Consider the following 19,870-nt stretch of genomic DNA (forward strand, 5'->3'; position numbering starts at 1 on the left):
AAGCGTCTGGTTCTAAATAAAGAAATCCCAGAAATTTAGAAAGTACAGCCTGGCAACAGAGTCAGTACTGTCTTCTCACTCTTTCCTCCGAGAAGCTCCTCTGTTCCACCGTGTAGAAATGTAATTTTCGACCAGGTTGCAAACGTATTGGGAATAATATGAGTGGATTGCATGGATTTAAGCATTCATAATGTCAGGATCAAGAAAGACTGTCCTATATAGTGGGAATAAATTGAAAAGAAGGTGCAAAATAAATCTCATCTCTTATTTTTTTCTTAATAAAAATTTATTTATTTTATTTTAGAAAGAGAGAAAGAGAGCTAATGATGAGGGGGATGGGCAGAGGGCAGACTCCCCTCTGAGGGTGGTGCCCTATGGGAATCAATTCCACCACCCATGAGATCATGACTTGAGCTGAAACCAAAAACAGGATGCTTAATCAAATGAGCCACGCAGAGGCCCCAAATCTCATCTCTTCTAAGTTGCCCAAATACTGGCATCACACTTTGGGCAGATGCAGTGATGAAAGCACTAGTTTGCAATTTCTGAGACTTGAATTGGTTATTTTCAAAGTATCTGTGTTGAACTGTCTGTTGCCATTTCAACATCACATTATACATCCTTAGTTGTTCTCTCAGCGCCGTGGAGACACTGGGATGCTGCATCTGAGAGCGTCTCTTGCTGTCTGGTTCTAATTAATGATTTGTCGGTGAGATGACTTGGTGCAAAATCTGGAAGTTGGAAGGGAAGCAGAGGCATTTCAGTTTGTACTCAGGCTGGTGAGTGCAAGGTAGAATCACAGTGCATTTTCAAAAGTATTTGAAAACTACCAACTTTACTGCTAAGACCATAGGTAGATGCTTTCTCAGAAATACCTGAGAGTCACTGTGATTTCCCATTAAGCTACTTGAACCATTCTCACAGGGTTTCAAAGTGAGATCTTCGGTGTTTGTTTCAACAGATCTCTTCGGTGCTCAAACTTTTCCTTCCCTCTCTCTTTTGTTACTTTTAAAAGCCATACTGCCTCCACTAGCACCTTTCTTTCCAGTGTGATCACAGAAATCCTACCTTCAGCCGAAACCTGATCAATATAGGACCCATGTTGTAAGAATATGCACATTTATGATTTCTTATAATTACAATGTTTTGTGATTCCATATATAACTGACAGCATAACTTTAATCCAAATATGATGATTTGTCAGGTCTGAACCGATACCAAAAGATTGGGATCGTCCCTGCGTATTCTCAGACCATAATGCCTTGAAATTAGAACTAAATCACAACAAGAAGTTTGGAAGGACTTCAAACACGTAGAGATTAAGGACCATCTTGCTAAAAGATGAAAGGGTCAACCAGGAAATTAAGGAATAATTAAAAAGATTCATGGAAACTAGTGAGAATGAAGATACAACCGTTCAAAATCTTTGGGATACAGCAAAAGCAGGTCTGGGGGGGAAATACATCGCAATACAAACATCCATCCAAAAACTGGAAAGAACTCAAATACAAAAGCTAACCTTACACATAAAGGAGCTAGAGAAAAAACAGCAAATGGATCCTACACCCAGCAGAAGAAGAGAGTTAATAAAGATTCGAGCAGAACTCAACGAAATCGAGACCAGAAGAACTGTGGAACAGATCAACAAAACCAGGAGCTGGTTTTTTGAAAGAATTAATAAGATAGATAAACCATTAGCCAGCCTTATTAAAAAGAAGAGAGAGAAGACTCAAATTAATAAAATCATGAATGAGAAAGGAGAGATCACTACCAACACCAAGGAAATACAAACGATTTTAAAAACATGTTATTAACAGCTATATGCCAATAAATTAGAATAAAATGATTGAATATGCTTTCATGTAAGGTATAAAATTTGATTACATTGATATAACTAGAATGAATTGGGAATTTTTAATTCATAAATGGGTTAACATATGAAAAGTTCCCCAAACAGACATAAATAAATCATACCTCTAATTTATTCTAAGGGTCACTACCATTTGTATAATATGAATAACTTTGACCAAAATCTGCAGTTCAATTATTTCCACACAGAAAATATTTTAAATACCATAGGTTGCAATAAATTTCTTCCAAACTCCTGATCATGGTTACACTCTTTGGCTTCCTCCTTTGAATCACAAATGTTCTTAATGGCATCTAGAAAATGTTCTATTTACCTTGCTGCCCAGATCCAGCATAGGAATCAATGTTTATGGCATTTCTAGACTTAAGAATGTTATTCTGTATGTTGGCAAATTGAACACCAATAAAAAATAAATTTATTAGTTAAAAAAAAGAATGTCTTAAATTATAAGACTTGAAAGTCAGAATTACCTGTTGATCCGCGGGCTGCAGAATGGCTATTGTGTTAGCAGACATGAAAACCACATGAATCTTATTGTGCCTCTACACAGAGCTCTTGAATGGTCAGGTGCACTGCCAATAGAAAGCCATATTTTGAAAGGAATCTTTCCTAGAGCAGTAGGTCTCCACAGTGAGCTTAAAACCTTAGTAAACCTTGTTCAAACAGATGTGCTGCCGTTCAGCTTTAATATTCCCTTTAGAGAACACAGGCAGAAGACAGTCAGCTTAATTCTTGTTTTTTTTTTAAAGACTTTATTTATTTATTTATTTATTTATTTATTTATTTATTTATGAGAGACACAGAAAGAGAGAGAGAGAGAGAGGCAGAGACACAGGTAGAGGGAGGAGCAGGCTCCATGCAGGGAGCCCAATGTGGGACTCGATCCCGGGACCCCGGGGTCATGCCCTGTGCTGAAGGCCGCGCTAAACTACTGAGCCACCCAGGCTGCCCACCAATGGACTTCTTGATGCAGGATCTCCACAAACCTCCAACTGTGAGAAATGCAGTGTATGTAAAGTGCAACAGTGCAAAACAAATAAAAATGACATATACCTGTCCTACATTTTGTTTGTCCATTCATCACTTGGAGGTTACTTCCGTGGCTTCTGCTTTTTGGCTCTTATGCCTGATGCTTCTATGAAAATGTGTGTAAAAGTTTTTGTGTGAACCTATGTTTTCAATTCCTAGGTTAAGAATTTCTGGGTTATATGGCCCCTCTGTATTTAACTTGATGAACTGCTGTATTTTTCCAAGGGGCTGCACATTTTACAATCCCACCAGCAATGTATGAGGGTTCCAAATTCTGTACACGATCACTTGTTATTATGTACAATAGCACTTGTTATTGTTTGTGATAGATATAACCAACATATATGTACAAACAGAGTCACAAAGGTACTTGATAGATATAACCAACATATATGTACGAACAGAGTCACAAAGGTACACACACATACACATACGTATTTTAACTGTCTTACTGGCTGTAAAGTGGTATGTGTCTGGTTTTAACTCTCATTTTCCTAATGACTACTCTTCTCAAGCGTCCTTCTATGTGCTCTTTGCCTGTTTGTATAGCTTCTTTAAGTCCTTTGTCTATATATTATGGAGTGTTTGTTGTTCAGTTGCAGGAGTTATTTTATGTAAATTTAACCAAGGAAGTGCCACATTTTTACCAAGAAATAACAAAACCATAAAATTTAAGAAGTTCTGAATAAATAAAAAGACATCTCATGTTATCGTATAGTAGACTTGACATTGTTAATTAAGATGATAATAGTCTCAAACTGACCCATAGAGTTAATGCAATGTAATCCTTATTAAGTTTTCAACTGAATCTTTTGCATAAATGAGCATTCTGATCCTAAAATTCATATGGAATTGCAAGGGACCCTGAGTAACCAAAACAATACTGAAAAAGATGGGCAAAATTGAAAGAGAAATACTTTCCAATTTCAGAACTTAATATAAAGCTACAGTGATCAAGACCATGTGATATTGGCATAGCAATTGAGCAATAGCTCAAAGGAATAGAACTGAGACTCCTGTAATAGACCCATTTATGGTCCATTGATTTTTAACAAGGGTGCCAAGTTTATCCAATGGGAAGATAATAGCCTTTTCAACAAAGCATGTTGTGATAACTATTATCATGGAGAAGGTGACTTTACTCTCTACTTCAAACCATACACAAACATTAACTCAATAGAAACATTTCAGGTTGTACTACAAAGCTGTGGTCATCAAGACAGTGTGGTCCTGGCACAAAAACAGACACATAGATCAATGGAACAGAATAGAGAATCCAGAAGTGGACCCTCAACTTTATGGTCAACTAATATTCAACAAAGGAGGAAAGACTATCCACTAAAGAAAAGACAGTCTCTTCAATAAATGGTGCTGGGAAAACTGGACATCCACATGCAGAAGAATGAAACTAGACCACTCTCTTGCACCAGACACAAAGATAAACTCAAAATGGATGAAAGATCTAAATGTGAGACAAGATTCCATCAAAATCCTAGAGGAGAACACAGGCAACACCCTTTTTGAACTCAGCCACAGTAACTTCTTGCAAGATACATCCATGAAGGCAAGAGAAACAAAAGCAAAAATGAACTATTGGGAATTCATCAAGATAAGAAGCTTTTGCACAGCAAAAGAAACAGTCAACAGAACTAAAAGACAACCTACAGGATGGGAGAAGATATTTGCAAATGACGTATCAGATAAAGGGCTAGTATCCAAGATCTATAAAGAATTTATTAAACTCAACAGCAAAGAAACAAACAATCCAATCATGAAATGGGCAAAAGACATGAACAGAAATCTCACAGAGGAAGACATAGATATGGCCAGCAAGCACATGAGAAAATGCTCCATATCACTGGCCACCAGGAAATACAAATCAAAACCACAATGAGATCCCACCTCACACCAGTGAGAATGGGGTAAATTAACAAGACAGGAAACAACAAATTTTTTTTCTTATTTTTTTTATTGGTGTTCAATTTACTAACATACAGAATAACCCCCAGTGCCCGTCACCCATTCACTCCCACCCCCCACCCTCCTCCCCTTCTACCACCTCTAGTTCATTTCCCAGAGTTAGCAGTCTTTACGTTCTGTCTCCCTTTCTGATATTTCCCACACATTTCTTCTCCCTTCCCTTATATTCCCTTTCACTATTATTTATATTCCCCAAATGAATGAGAACATATAATGTTTGTCCTTCTCCGACTGACTTACTTCACTCAGCATAATACCTTCCAGTTCCATCCACGTTGAAGCAAATGGTGGGTATTTGTCATTTCTAATAGCTGAGGAATATTCCATTGTATACATAAACCACATCTTCTTTATCCATTCATCTTTCGTTGGACACCGAGGCTCCTTCCACAGTTTGGCTATCGTGGCCATTGCTGCTATAAACATCGGGGTGCAGGTGTCCCGGCGTTTCATTGCATTTGTATCTTTGGGGTAAATCCCCAACAGTGCAATTGCTGGGTCGTAGGGCAGGTATATTTTTAACTGTTTGAGGAACCTCCACACAGTTTTCCAGAGTGGCTGCACCAGTTCACATTCCCACCAACAGTGTAAGAGGGTTCCCTTTTCTCCGCATCCTCTCCAACATTTGTTGTTTCCTGTCTTGTTAATTTTCCCCATTCTCACTGGTGTGAGGTGGTATCTCATTGTGGTTTTGATTTGTATTTCCCTGATGGCAAGTGATGCAGAGCATTTTCTCATATGCATATTGGCCATGTCTATGTCTTCCTCTGTGAGATTTCTGTTCATGTCTTTTGCCCATTTCATGATTGGATTGGGAAACAACAAATGTTGGAGAGGATGTGGAGAAAGGGGAAGCCTCCTGCACTGTTGGTGGGAATGTGAACTGGTGCAGCCACTCTGGAAAACTGTGTGTGGAGGTTCCTCAGAGAGTTAAAAATAGATCTGCCCTAGGACCCAGCAACTGCACTGCTGGGGATTTACCCCAAAGATCCAGATGCAGTGAAATGCCGGGACACCTGCATCCCGATGTTTATAGCAGCAATGTCCACAATAGCCAAACTGTGGAAGGAGCCTCGATGTCCATCGACAGATGAATGGATAAAGAAGCTGTGGTCTCTATATAATGGAATATTCCTCAGCCATTAGAAACGACAAATACCCACCATTTGGAACTGGAGGGTATTATGCTGAGTGAAGTAAGTCAATCGGAGAAGGACAAACATTATATGGTCTCATTCATTTGGGGAATATGAAAAATAGTGAAAGGGAATAAAGGGGAAAGGAGAGAAAATGAGTGGTAAATATCAGTGAGGGAGACAGCACATGAGAGACTCCTACCTCTGGGAAACGAACTAGGGGTGGTAGAATGGGAGGTGGGCAGGGAGTGGGAGTGACTGGGTGATGGGCACTGAGGGGGGCACTTGATGGGATGAGCACTGGGTGTTATGCTATATGTTGGCAAATTGAACTCCAATAAAAAAATTATATAAAAAAAGAAATCAAAGACCTAAAAGTGTGGTATAAAACAGCAAATTTCTTAGTGTAAGCGGTAGGTATCCATCTTTGCAACTTTGGATTAAGCAATGGTGTCTTATATATGACCCCCAAAGCACAAGCAACAAAACAAAAAATAAAAAATTTGACTTCATCAAAATTAAAACTTTTGTGACCAAAGGACACTAACAGGAGAGTAGAAAGACAACACCAAGAATGAAAAAAGTACTCACAAACCCAATCTAAAAGGTGTCTAAGTAGTTTTAAACAAACTTATTGGAAAGCCTTGTGGGGCTTGAATATAATAACATGAACTTATCCCTTGTAATTGCCTTAGAAAAGAAGATGGTTAACAGTCCTGACTTAACATAGTAAAATAAATCAGAACATAAACCTGAAGTTAAATTTTTTCTTCTTAGGGCCACATGGATAGGAATTACAGCATTAAATATCTTTTAATTTTTCCACTCATATTTCTCTGAAGGACAGAATAACTAAACTTACAAAATGATTTCAAATTTTTATTTACTTTTTTCTCCAAGATTTGAAACTTGAATCTTCTCTTTATTTTCTGGAAAGAGAGAAAATCTTTTGGAGTGTGTCCTTGAAGGCTTGTTTGACTTGCTGGTTTCTGAGACTGTAAATGAAAGGGTTTAATAAAGGGGCAACCGAGGTATAAATAACACTTACACCTTTGGACAAAGTCACCCTTTCCTTCGCTGTTGGCTTTATGTAATTAAAGATGCAGCTACCATACGTAAGGGAGACCACAATCATATGAGAAGAACAAGTAGAAAAAGCCTTGGTTCTTTTCTGAGCAGAGGGGATCTTGAGAATGGTCTTGATAATGTATGTGTAAGAAAGAATCACTAATAGTAAGGTCACCAGAAGTGTTACAATAGCTAAGGCAAACGAAAGCAATTCCAAGAAACGAGTGTCAGTGCAGGAAAGCTGCAGCACAGGGGAAATGTCACACATGAAATGATCAATTATTCCGGAAACACAGAAATCCAGTGTGAGGCCCACAGCTAATGGTGAAAACGACAGCAGAAAGCCCACGGCCCATGAGCTGAACAGGAGTTGGTAGCACATTTTGTTGTTCATGATGATCAGGTAATGCAGGGGTTTGCAGATTGCTACATAACGGTCAAAGGACATGGCAGCCAGCAGGTAAAATTCTGCAATTTCTAATTGGAGGAAAAAGAATAACTGAGATGCACAACAATTGTAGGAAATGACTTTGTTTTTAGTTATGAGGCTTATCAGGAATCTGGGAATACAGACTGTTGTCAGTGAAGCTTCCATAAAGGAGAAATTTCGGAGGAAAAAATACATGGGAGTCTTGAGGCTGGGATGTAGCAGGGTGAGAAGGATGATGGTTAAGTTTCCAGTCATGCTCAGCACATAGTTGATGAAGAGAAACGTAAAAATCACAATTTGCAGTTGTGGGTCATCGGTCAGCCCCAGGAGAAAGAACTCAATCTTTGTTGACTGATTCCTCATTTTAGACTTGAGGCTTATGAAATCAACATAGGAAAACATCTCCAAGAGTGGAAAGAAGAGAGATTTTTTTTTTAAAAAACCTCAGAAAAAATGTAATCAGAAATGTAAGCAAGTTTAAAAGGTTGATCCAATTTAACAAGACAGATGATACTTAAAAATACAGCACAGATTAACCTAGGCGCCTCTGACTGATTGTTCCACTTTTGCACAGGCATGATAACGACATTACCAATTTGTTTTTCTTTTAACCTATTTGAACCTGAAAGAAAATGGAAATTTTAGCTGATCATTTCCAAATTATTTAATTCTGTTTCAATGTTCTAGGTAAAACATCAGCTTGTCTGTATTTGCTCTGAATATCTAAAAAATTATTTGAGAAAGTTCTTCTAACACATCAAAAACGATACCAATGTCAACTTGTAATGTTTATTCAAAACTCCTTAGCTCACTAACATGTTTTAAACAGAGGTGAAATATGGAAATAATGAGATACACATTTTTGTATGATTGAAATTTCCTGACATATACTATTATTTATTTTGTCCCGATGCAGTAATTCCCCATTGTCTCTTTATCTCATTTTACTTACTTATTATTTTTCTTTGGTTTCACATACCTCAGTCTTCTCATATCAGTTGCTTTTAATCATGAAATTTTGACTCTTGTATCTACATAAAAAAAAGAAGACTATATGACCGTTCAAAAGTCAGGGAATTCTACCTCACTTGTACTTCTGAGATTACTTTCATTTAGGATCTAGATATTTATCACAAATTACAAGTGACCTAGCATATCTAGGATACATTGATGTGAATTTCCCCCTATGGGAATATGGTAGAAACGGGGGTCAAAAATAAAGGATAAATTTTCTCTCTTTTATAATATATTTTTAAACTCAATATTTCAAGAGGAAAGTTAATTGCAAAGCTTTTCTCCAGAAGGATTCTAAAAACAGATATGCATTCTGGAAATTATATGCATCTGTTAATAACTTTCACTTCCACTCACAGTCATTAAATGACAACCCAGATATTACAAATAATTCAATTAGAATCTTCTTCGAGGCCAGATACGATTCATTTTCTCTATCTTCTTTTCTTGTATATTAAAATGAAGGAAAATGTCTCTATAAAAATCATAAATGAAAATGTAATGCTCTAAATGTAAAGACGTCTTGGGAAATCTCTCATATGAAAGGAACCCAAATTTTGTAACGAATATTTCTTGCTTCAAAGTGTGTACCAACAAACAGAACGGTTTGGTCTGTTTTGCTCATAAGAGACACAGGGGATTAATTAAAAATTTTAAAGAAAGAAAAGAATAAATATCCCCTGGAGACTAATGCTGGGGGAATACCAGTTATGTACAAAATAAAACTAAACCAAACCAAAAAACAAAGAAGGAAATAAACTACTTTGAATTACTGTAAGCACAAACTGAATTTCATGAAATGCAAAACAGAACAGATATTCTCCCAAAAGAAAACTAGAAATAATTTAAACTCTACAGTTAATATCAACACAAATTTCAGATATTCCACTGTCCTGGAACAATATGACCAATTCTGAACATTAAGAAGGTTTACTCCAAAGAGAAACCTCTCCCTTGCTTCCTTAGTCTATGTTAGGATTTCATTAGCTGGTGACCCACGCTCCAAATTGGAAGTGTGGCAGTACTTAAATGTTGCGCGATTTTAAAAAATTTGCAACAACATGAAATATAAAGAAAAAAAGCCATCAAATACACCATGTAGGTCATCTGTTCCATTTGATGCTCCATCTGCTACTCAATATAGTAGTATGTGTTTATAACAAAAAAGAATCTTCTACTAGATAAGCATGATATAATCGTTATTTTCAGGACATTAACATTGATACATTATTAACGTGTACTTCTCCAAGCCTATTTAAGTTTCACCAGTGACTAAAAATTTTTCTTTATAGAAAAAAACACTGTTTATAACTACATGTTAATTTAATTTCCGTAATGTTTTGGTCGCCTTTAATTTGACATAGTTCCCTAGTCTCTCCTTAACTTTCAAGAACATTCCTTGAAAATTCTTTTTTTTTTCTTCTTAAATTGACTCTAAGTCAATCTTAGAATTTTAAACCCCATATACTTAACGTACAGTGTTATATTAGTTTCAGGTGTATAATACAGTGATTCAACAATCCCACACATTACTCAGTGCTCTTGAAGATAAGTGCAATCTTTTTCTTTTTTAATTTTATTCCTGAGAGAGAGAGAGAGAGAGAGAGAGAGGCAGGGACGCAGGCAGAGGGAGAAGCAGGCTCCATGCAGAGAGCCCAACGCGGGACTCGACCCCGGGTCTCCAGGGTCATGCCCTGGGCTGAAGGCGGTGCTAAACCATTGAGCCACCCAGGCTGCCCCAATAAGTGAGATCTTATTCCCCTTCTTAGATTTCACTCATTCCCCCATGCACCTCTCCTCTGGTGACCATGTATTTGCTCTTTATAGGTATGCCTCTTTTTTTCTTTGTTTATTGGTTTTGTTGCTAAATTCGACATAGTGACATCAAATATTTGTCTTTCTCTGACTCATGTTGCTGAGCATTATATTATGCTGCTAGCATTGTGTTCTCTACATACATCCATGTTGATGCAAATGGTACAATTTCATTCTTGTCTTTGTATGGTAATAGTTCATCTGTCTCTCTCTCTCCACACACATACACACACACACACACACACACACATTCTTTATCCATTTATCTATCCATGCACACTTGAGCTACTTCTATATCTTGGCTACTGTAAAGAATGCTGCAAAAACATAGGAGTGCATATATCTTTCCAAATTGGAGTTTTCATATTCTTTGGACAAATGCCCAGAGGTGGGATTAATGGATTACATGGTAGTTCTGTCTTTACTTTTTAAAGAAACCTCCATACTGCCATCAACAGCGGCTGCACCAGTTTACATTTTCACCATCAGTGCATGAGGGTTTCTTTTTCTCCACGTCCTTGTCAACACTTACTGTTTCTTTACTTGTTATTTTAGCCTTTCTGGCAGGTGTAAGATGATATCTCAGTTTAGTTTAGATTTGCACTTTCCTGATGGTGAGTGACGCTGAGCATCTTTTCAAATGTCTGATGGCCATCTGGTTGCGTCCTCTGGAGAAATGTCTGTTCATGTCTTCAGCCTATTTGCTAATTGAATTATTTGGTTTTTATGGAGTTGAGTTGCATAAGTTCTGTCTATACTTTGGAGACTCACCCTTTATCAGATATGTCATTTGCAAATATTTCCTCCCATTTGGTAGATTGTCATTAAGTTTTGTGGATAGTTTCCTTCAGTGGGCTGGAGATTTTATTTTGATGAAGTCCCAATAGTTTATTTCTGCTTTTGTTTCTTTGCCTCAGGAAACACGTCAGGAAAAATGTTGCTATAGCCGATATCAGGGAAATTACAGCCTGTGCTCTCTTCTGGAATTTTTATGGTTTCAGGTGACACATTAGGTCCTTAATTCATTTAGAATTTAATTTTATGTTCTGTGTAAGAAAGTGTTCTGATTTCATTCCTTTGCATGTAGCTTTCCAGTTTTCCCAGCCCCACTGGTGGAAAAGATGATCTTCCCACTGCCTATTTTTGTCTCCTTTGTCAAAGAGTAATTGAATCATGGTTTGTTTCTGGGCTTTTTATTCTGTTCCATTGATGTCTGTATCTACTTTCCCGCTTGTACCATACTGTTTTGAGTTTGGTTTAAGTATGGTTTTGTTATACCTCCAATTTTGTTCTTTTTCAAGATTGCATTGGTTACTTGGGTTTTTTTTGTAATTCCATACAAATTTTAGGCTGTTCCTTTTACTTTTATGAAAAATGCTGTTAGTTTTTCATAAAGATTACATTAAATGTTTACATTGCTTTGGGTAGTATAGATATTCTACTAATGTTTGTTATTCTAATCCATGAGCATGGAATATCTTGCCATTTGGTTGTATCATCTTCAATTTCTTTCATTGATGTTTTACAGTTTTCAGAGTACAGGTCCTTCACCTCTTGCTTAAGGGACAGGCAATATTTACCTTTTTAAAATTCTACACTGAAGCACAAATGGGGAAATTAAGTACTGGCCTCAGATCTTAGCAGCTCTGTCACCAAGATTGTTGCCCAGTGCATTTTCCATTTGAACATCTTCCTTTCTTAGCTTTATGAAAAGCAATTTTATTCTCTTGAAATTCTTCCTCATACTTACCTTTATATGACACCGATGAGCCATAAGATTACTTCAGAAACATACAGGAAAATGTCTTCTATTTGTGCTAGCATATTCAGCCAGTTCCCACCTGTGCCGGATATACTATATTGTAGATTTTCTTTGCTAAAATTATGTCAGTTTCCTCCTTTATTTTAAACAGTCACACTTGTGCCGTGAAGAATAGAATGCAAATCATTGCTTCTCTGCCACTCTCTAGCAAAGTTCACCCTAGTCAAATTTGATTTGCCCTGTCTCTATTTTATATTTGCTCAAAATAAACAGTCACAAAATACATATGGAATGTTAGAAACCTTAAAAAAATGTGGAAATAATATGATAGTCCTCTTCAATAATGTTAATCTTAAAACTTAGGAAAGCAATATTTAAAGAGAGGACTGAGAGGGATATACCATCATCGAGTTATGAGTACACATTCTTAGTTTGGCTTCCCTTCGCTTGCACTTATAGCTCAAATTTTCCAAGTCTACTTGTTTGGGCCTCAAAACAAAGTTGTTCATTGATCTCCTGGGAACAAGGCCAAGTCCAGGCCATATCTGTGCTCTATTATAGATCATAAGGGATTTCTGGAAGCCATTGTTGCATTTCTCAGTAGCCTTTTAACTCTTCTCTATGGTGAATCTCCCTTGAGAATAATTGTGTTCATCTTTGTATCCCACAGAGGACCTGAAATGTTGACTTCTACAAAATAATTACTTCCATTAATCACAATTACTTAACATTTCATGAGTAATAAAAGCAGTTGTGAAACTTACTTTCTTATAAAAAATAAACCCTCAATCTATTTTTAATCATCTGGAAATATAAATTTTTCTAAATATATCCTCTTTGTTGTTTTTCCTTAGGCTTTGTTGGTGTTGAAGCATTGAGAAGCAAGTTTATTTCATAGTTCTAATTTAAATAATAGCTATTATAAAGCACATATTTTGGTCATTTTTAAAATGCTAATACACATGTTAATTTAAACCTTAGTACAAATAGCAATTTTTAAAAAGATTTTTATTTATTTATTCATGAGACACACACACACACACACACACACACAGAGGCAAGAGACATAGGCAGAGTGAGAGGCAGGATCCCCATGGAGGCTTGATGTGGAACCCTATCCCAGGAACCCAGGATCACGACATGAGCTGAGCCAAAGGCAGATGCTCATCCACTGAGCCACCCAGGTGCCCCACAAATAGCAATATTTAATTCAGTGTCAATTTGCCCATCCAATATTTCATCATTGCCTATATATTTATTCATCATAGTTTAAATATTTTAAAGAGAGATATTGCCACTAATACTAATATTTTGTTTATTCAAGATTTAGAAAATGTATTATTTTGATTATTTTAATATTGTTTATATTTCTAAAATATTTTGGTAATAAAAATTATATGTGACTAGTAGAAAGGTATACATTTGTTACATAATTATATAAACTAATAATGCATAATTATATAAACTAATAATGCATATTAGTTAATATCAAATAAGTGTATATCTAAATAAAATAATAAAACATACATTTAACATAAAAATACAATTGTCAGTTCACATAGTGACATAAGTTCAGATAGTGACATAGTTACTAATGCAGAAGTAAATCACAGCGGGGATGCAAGATTTTTTGGAAATTACTTATCAGAAGAGGGGAATTAGGCTGTGGAGAAAAATGGAAGAAAAGCAGGCATAACTCAAATTTATGACAGTATATACCGTGTTTATTTAATCTAGTAAAGGAGAACTCATATGATAGTGTTGACTTTATATAGTTGTACATTGTGAAACGATTACCATGATAGGGTTACTTAACAATATATCACTTGTAACTTGTATATTTACTCTCTCTCTCTCTCTCTTATTTTATTTATTTATTTATTTATTTATTTATTTATTTATTTATTTATGGTGAGAACATTTAAGATTTACTCTCAGCAACTTTAAGTATGCAATAAGGTAATCTTGTAGATCAGTTTTGTTGCAATAATGAAATGGTGTTCTGTTTTTACCCTAAAAGCCCAATTAATAGGCCACAGGAAACTCTATTGTATTCATGGAGGGCACATGTGCAATAATGCTTCAATTGGTAGCATGCTCATCTTCATGAATTTTTGTAATTGCTGCTTAGATATAGAGGCTTAATCCCAATTTAGGTTTGGGATTTGTTTTGCAGAAATTTAGGTTTGGGATTTATTTTTGGCAACTTTCAGCAAGAGGTACGTGTTTAATTGTCTTCTTTTTTTTATTCTTAGCAGCCATTGTTGATTAATGGCTGGATCCATTAATTGATTATGTGTGGCAAATAGTTATGCTCTGAATCTGTCATTTACCATTTGTTTATATATTGTTACAGTTTATATGGAAAAGCCCAGATGAAAAACTACCTTATTTCTATTCAGTAGTCAAAGTTGGTTCTCTAGGATCTTTTTGTTGGTATCTTTATGAATACATGGCTTTATAAATTTTGTATTTATTGTATAGGTCACATTAATGATTGCCATAAATATTTCAAGGGAGGCTTAAATTGGCATCACTCTCTCTTTGAAGTGCTTTTGCTACAGGGAAAAAATCCTCTTTTGGACAGTATACTTTTCTTCTTAATTGTTTCCTTCTCATCTTGCAGCACAAGTGTTCCCAGGCTCATGCTGTATTTTTCTGTATTGGACCTAGACTGAGTCATTTCTCCAAAGAAATCTCCTTACATTGGTTAGGAAATGGTAAATCAAGAAGAAGAATCTGGGGACTAGCTGTGATAATTACTATGAGTTCGATCATCCTTTCTAGGTATTTTCAGTGGACAGGGCCAGCGAACATTATATATATATATATATATATATATATATATATATAATTTCCAAGCAAAATGCCTATCAGTGCAATTTCAATGTACCATTCGAACTTAGAACTACAGTATTTTTATGAAACCACTTTTAGCTTTATCTCAGAATAAGAGCCCTGGCTATAAATAGAATTAGATAAAATTGTATCACACTAACCTTCATTTACTTCTTTTCCTCACACTGCACATACAACAGCATTAGAATAGCAGTGACAGCACTATCATCCATGATATTATTCCTACCTAGGAACAATTTAAGACATTTTAAGCTATTCTTTCTGCCCTTAGATTAAATCCCACTTGGATGTACAGTTAGATTATAACATTTAAGATCGTTTGGAATACTTCTGCTTCATTTAGTTATCTCATCATCTAAATATACATTTATTTATATTTATTCCAGTTCGGTGTAATGACTTATGCTACTAAGATACACATTTCCTTCCACTCCTTTCATCACAATTAATTCTGACTTGCCTTCTAAGGATTTTGGAGGCAGATTCACTGAGCCATTTAAAATTTAAATAAAAAAATAATACTGAACATTGGCTAAATAAGAAGGCTAGAAAACATCTTCAGGGCTTTTGTTCTTAAAACATATCAATATCTTACCTTTCTGAAATCCTTACCATCAAGTAAATATTAACAGTGAACATCTGATAAATTAGTCAATGGCAATTTCATTGATGCTCAAGGTAAGAAAAGGACTCTAAAAAATACATGAGATTTAAGTCTTAAAGAATGTCCATTTGACAGTCCAAGAGAATATTTTGACTGGTTCCACTTAATTTCTGGTGTTTTAAATAAAAGAAAGTGATTTCTATTGTGCTAGGTGGAAAACTCCCTTAGTAATGTATTAATTTTGAAAGTCTATTTTTTTCATCTTATACATTTACTGAGTTCTTTAGTTAAGCCTAATAAAAGTAATTTAAAAAATATATTTGAGGGTATCTCCAAAGCAATCTGCTTTTCTGATCATGTTTTCCTGTTTCTTTTTCCTTTATTAAAATGTTCAATAAAGTAATTGATCATGCTCAACTTAATATATTAAAGAAAAGGAAAAGAAGTTAATTAATACTAATTAATAATTTATTTATTTAATAATAATGACAATAACATCTAGCTCAGCTTCATAATTACACTAAAATACACTTCTGGCACTGATTATTCATTCTTGACTAATTCAAGTTCATGGGAATCCTTCTCTCTGCCTGTGTGAAAGACAAGATCTCCACAGTTGATCCCACTGAATGGTTGGAAGAATTGCTCTGTTGGAATTATCTTTTACTCTTCTTCATAATCATTTTAGATGACATTTCCCTGAATCAATCTGAATATTTTATGCTTCTTTGATTCAATGAAGATGAGTAGACTCGGGTTTTTAGTAGTCATGCAATCGTATATAGAAACAAATCAAGAGAAAAATCACTAAATCACATTTAATAGTATTTTCAGAAATAGTAATGCACATATCTGTAGGGGTTTAGGCCGAATATCTGGTCAAAACCTCATGGTCTATAATTTATGTGGCACTTACTAGGACAGATAAGTAGCTGTTTTATTTATTTTACTTTTCTTTTCATTGGAATTAATTCTTAACATTAGCAAAGTCATTATTTATTTCAGTAGTATTTAAGGACTTATTTATCTCACTTAGTTCTTATAACACAGTTACTACACTTTATTATCTTTGTTCCTAAATGAAGAACTGAGGTTCAGAGAGGTTATGCACATTACATCAATTCATATACTAGCAACTAGTGTCAAATGTGATACGCAGTTAAAGTCTGTTCTCTTGAATTGTGTACCACATAGCCCGTATTCATTTGGAAACACACAGATGGAAACACAGTAACTTCCTGTCTTTAACTGAAAGACTACACTGATGTAATAAAAGAATGTACTATCCTCTTTTTATTTGATACAAACAGCTGCAAATTATAACCCTAATACATTCCATTTAATCTGATAAAATGTTGAACTAAGTAATGAACCAATGATAAGGTTTGAGAGATGTTCACTACCTTCTATATTCCTGACTTACCTCTACTTTTTGTATAGGTTCGCAAACACAGAATGGCTGGAATAGTAAAATATTAGTAAATTCCATCATTGTCATCTAGGGGAGCCAGCATTTCTGATAGCCTTTCCTTTGCCATTGAAAAAGTATATTTTCTATTATTGACATTTTGTCTTATCCTTCCCATTTTTTTTCCCACAGGAGGAATATGCTTATTTAACTGTATAGAGTAAGAAAGGACCAAATATATAAAATGAAAAAAAAAAAGTATCAGAAAGCGTTTTAAAGCTCTTTGGCATGGTTTCCATGGAGATTCAACTTGAACAAGTACTTAATATTTTATCTATTCTCTCTGCCACTCATTCAAGGGGAATAAATCAGTGAATCAAAATTGTCAGAAGAGGAACAGGAAGGTACATAAACTACTAACACATAAAACATTGTCATTAGAAAGGAAATCCTGGAGGACAGGGTCCAATGTGACATAAAAAGAAAAACCCGAACAGGGAAACAACCTCACTAAGTGTGAAGTTTGCTTTCCTTGACATTGTTTTTCAGACAGAAATTACCAACCAAATATCTTAATTCCTAATGTAGATCTCTACTGAATGCGTCTCTATGTCATGCCATTTTTTTTTAAACTGGTAATCTACCACATTGTACTAAGACTATTCCTTGATTCCATTATTATTAATACGCCTTCTAGTGAGAGTTTTTGGTATCATAATACTGTTATAATATTGTTTTTCCTGTTTATTGCTCACCAGCAGTGGCAGTTGAAAAGTTCTCATTTTAATTGATTAGAGTTCTAATTTATATGCCAATTATTACAGTAAGAGTTAGTACCTTCCCTGACTAGACTGTAATAATATAATTATGTGCTGACCAGATAATGTGAGTAAAAACACCAGTAAAATTGTGCTTATTCTAGTAAAAGCTATGCAAAATTTGCAAGTCTTTTTTTTTTTAATTTTTTTTTTTATTTATTTACTTATGATAGTCACAGAGAGAGAGAGAGAGAGAGAGAGGCAGAGACACAGGCAGAGGGAGAAGCAGGCTCCATGCATCGGAAGCCTGATATGGGACTCGATCCCGGGTCTCCAGGATCGCGCCCTGGGCCAAAGGCAGGCGCCAAACCGCTGCGCCACCCAGGGATCCCCTGCAAGTCTTTATAGGATTTCAAATATGTGTAAAAGAGAGCAAACAAGATTTTCTTTGTTTTGTTTTTCAAATTAGGTTATTATATTGACTGCTGTAGCTCAAGACCTTGGGCAAATTATGCAACAACTTACACATTGGTAAAAAAGGATAATCATGTCTAATTTGTCATATAGCCGTGGAGATTAAATATAATATGGTATGGAGCACACCTGGTTTTGCATATGATATAGAATGTATGCTCTCTATAGAAGAGTTGTTATTTATGAAATTCCTATCAAACTTTTAGGCAACACAAGAGTTAGTGGCTGCCTTGGGGCACCTGGGTGGCTCAGTTGGTTTAGCGGCCAACTCTTGATTTCTGCTAGGGTCATGATCTCAGGGTTGTAAGATTAAGCCCCATTTCAAGCTTTGTACCCAGTGCAGAATCTGTTTGTCCCTCTCCATCTACTTGTCTTCCAACCCTCATATGTTTTCTCTGTCAGAAAGAAAGAAAGAAAGAAAGAAAGAAAGAAAGAAAGAAAGAAAGAAAGTTTTTTTTAAAATTTAAAAATTAAAAGTTCGTGCCTCCCTAAACATTTATGTTATACTTTTTTTAGAAAAATAATGAAGAAAATAAGTTTATTAAATAATCACAGGTGAAATGGTCAATAATATCAGGCCTACAGTAATTAAGAGCAACATGAGCACAGGGAATATGATTAAGAAGGAAATCAGCCATGAAGAGTAAGCAAGGAGTATGCAGACTCTGATTCATGATGGTCATGTAATGCACAGGTTTGCAGATGGCATTGTATTGGTCATAGGACATGGCAGCCAGCAGGTAAAATTCAGTGACTCCCAACAGAATGAAAAACAATAACTGAACAATGCAAACGTTACTGGAGCTACTCAATATTCTGGGCTTTAGGCCATGAGATGTTTTCTCTAAGAACTTCTCTTGGCCTGAAAGAAGCAAAGACTCCTCTAGAGAACCCACTGAGTGGGTGGAGGGATTGAATCTCTAGCAGTTTATAGCAAATACCAACAACTGCCCTCAAACTTTCAGCTCTTTAGTCATCAGTATTCAAAGAAAAAAGGAAAAGTATGTAAACCTAATAAGATGATGTTTTTGAAACAATATTATTTCTTATTTATCAAATTCTAAGTTATATCGTTATCACAAAAAGTATATTGGCTCTGTGGTTTCAGAAATGTGGGTTAAATACAAATGGGCCACTTAGTATATATGTAACTTCATATATATATGTAACTTTAAATGGTACTTAATTTCCTTAAGTATCAGTTTTCTCTACCATGGATGTGAAATTCAAGGGTGTTTTGGGAATTAATTGAAGTAGTATAAATGAAAGTGCTATATGAACCACGTGGCACTTACTACACTTTCAGAAGAGCTGGCTTATTTATCTTCTTTTCCTTAACTTGGAATTGATCTCCAACTTTGGGCAGAATATTGATAGTAACTGTGATTAAGCAAAGACATTTATTCCAATGACATACTAAGGGTTTATATGTTCTATCTCATTCAGTCTTTATGACACACCTATGGAACTTTGTCTTTATTCCCAAATGAAGCACTAGGGTCAGTCTGGTTTTGTACCTTAGATATATTCATATAACTAATAAGTGTTCAATATAGCCAGGAACTACCTACAATTAAAGTCTAGACTTTCTTAAAGAAAGTACTATGTAGCCTATATTCAATTAGAAACAGAGGCACAGAAATGGTAATTTCATGCTTTTCAT

General features: G+C 35.4%; 1 protein-coding gene across 5 annotated transcripts; it reads right to left on the reverse strand.

Moving 5' to 3' along the window:
* Window positions 1-338: 338 nt before the first annotated feature.
* On the reverse strand, window positions 339-19,629 carry LOC112667278 (olfactory receptor 6C6-like). Of its 5 annotated transcripts, XR_004809830.1 has the most exons (5): window positions 19,503-19,608; window positions 15,104-15,189; window positions 8,493-8,544; window positions 2,341-2,442; window positions 339-731 (listed from the first exon to the last, which is right to left on the reverse strand). XR_004809830.1 is itself a non-coding variant. In XM_025458877.2 (4 exons), exon 4 carries the CDS (start codon window positions 7,913-7,915, stop codon window positions 6,938-6,940), a length of 978 nt encoding a protein of 325 aa, XP_025314662.1. In that variant the 5' UTR covers window positions 7,916-8,135; window positions 8,493-8,544; window positions 15,104-15,189; window positions 19,503-19,608; the 3' UTR covers window positions 6,915-6,937. The 5 variants fall into 5 exon arrangements, 4 of the variants coding, with proteins under 4 accessions (XP_025314662.1, XP_035563196.1, XP_025314663.1 ...); XM_025458877.2 differs by lacking the exons at window positions 339-731; window positions 2,341-2,442 and adding an exon at window positions 6,915-8,135; XM_035707303.2 differs by lacking the exons at window positions 339-731; window positions 2,341-2,442 and adding an exon at window positions 6,915-8,135 and having other exon boundaries at window positions 8,466-8,544.
* Window positions 19,630-19,870: the final 241 nt, after the last annotated feature.

The sequence above is a fragment of the Canis lupus genome, chromosome 27 (assembly GCF_003254725.2).
Source record: "Canis lupus dingo isolate Sandy chromosome 27, ASM325472v2, whole genome shotgun sequence".
Lineage (NCBI taxonomy): Eukaryota > Metazoa > Chordata > Mammalia > Carnivora > Canidae > Canis > Canis lupus.

What these genes read in the sequence shown, in the direction of transcription:
- LOC112667278 (XM_025458878.2), bottom strand. Translation starts at nt 7,915, where the DNA reads ATGTTTTCCTATGTTGATTTCATAAGCCTCAAGTCTAAAATGAGGAAT.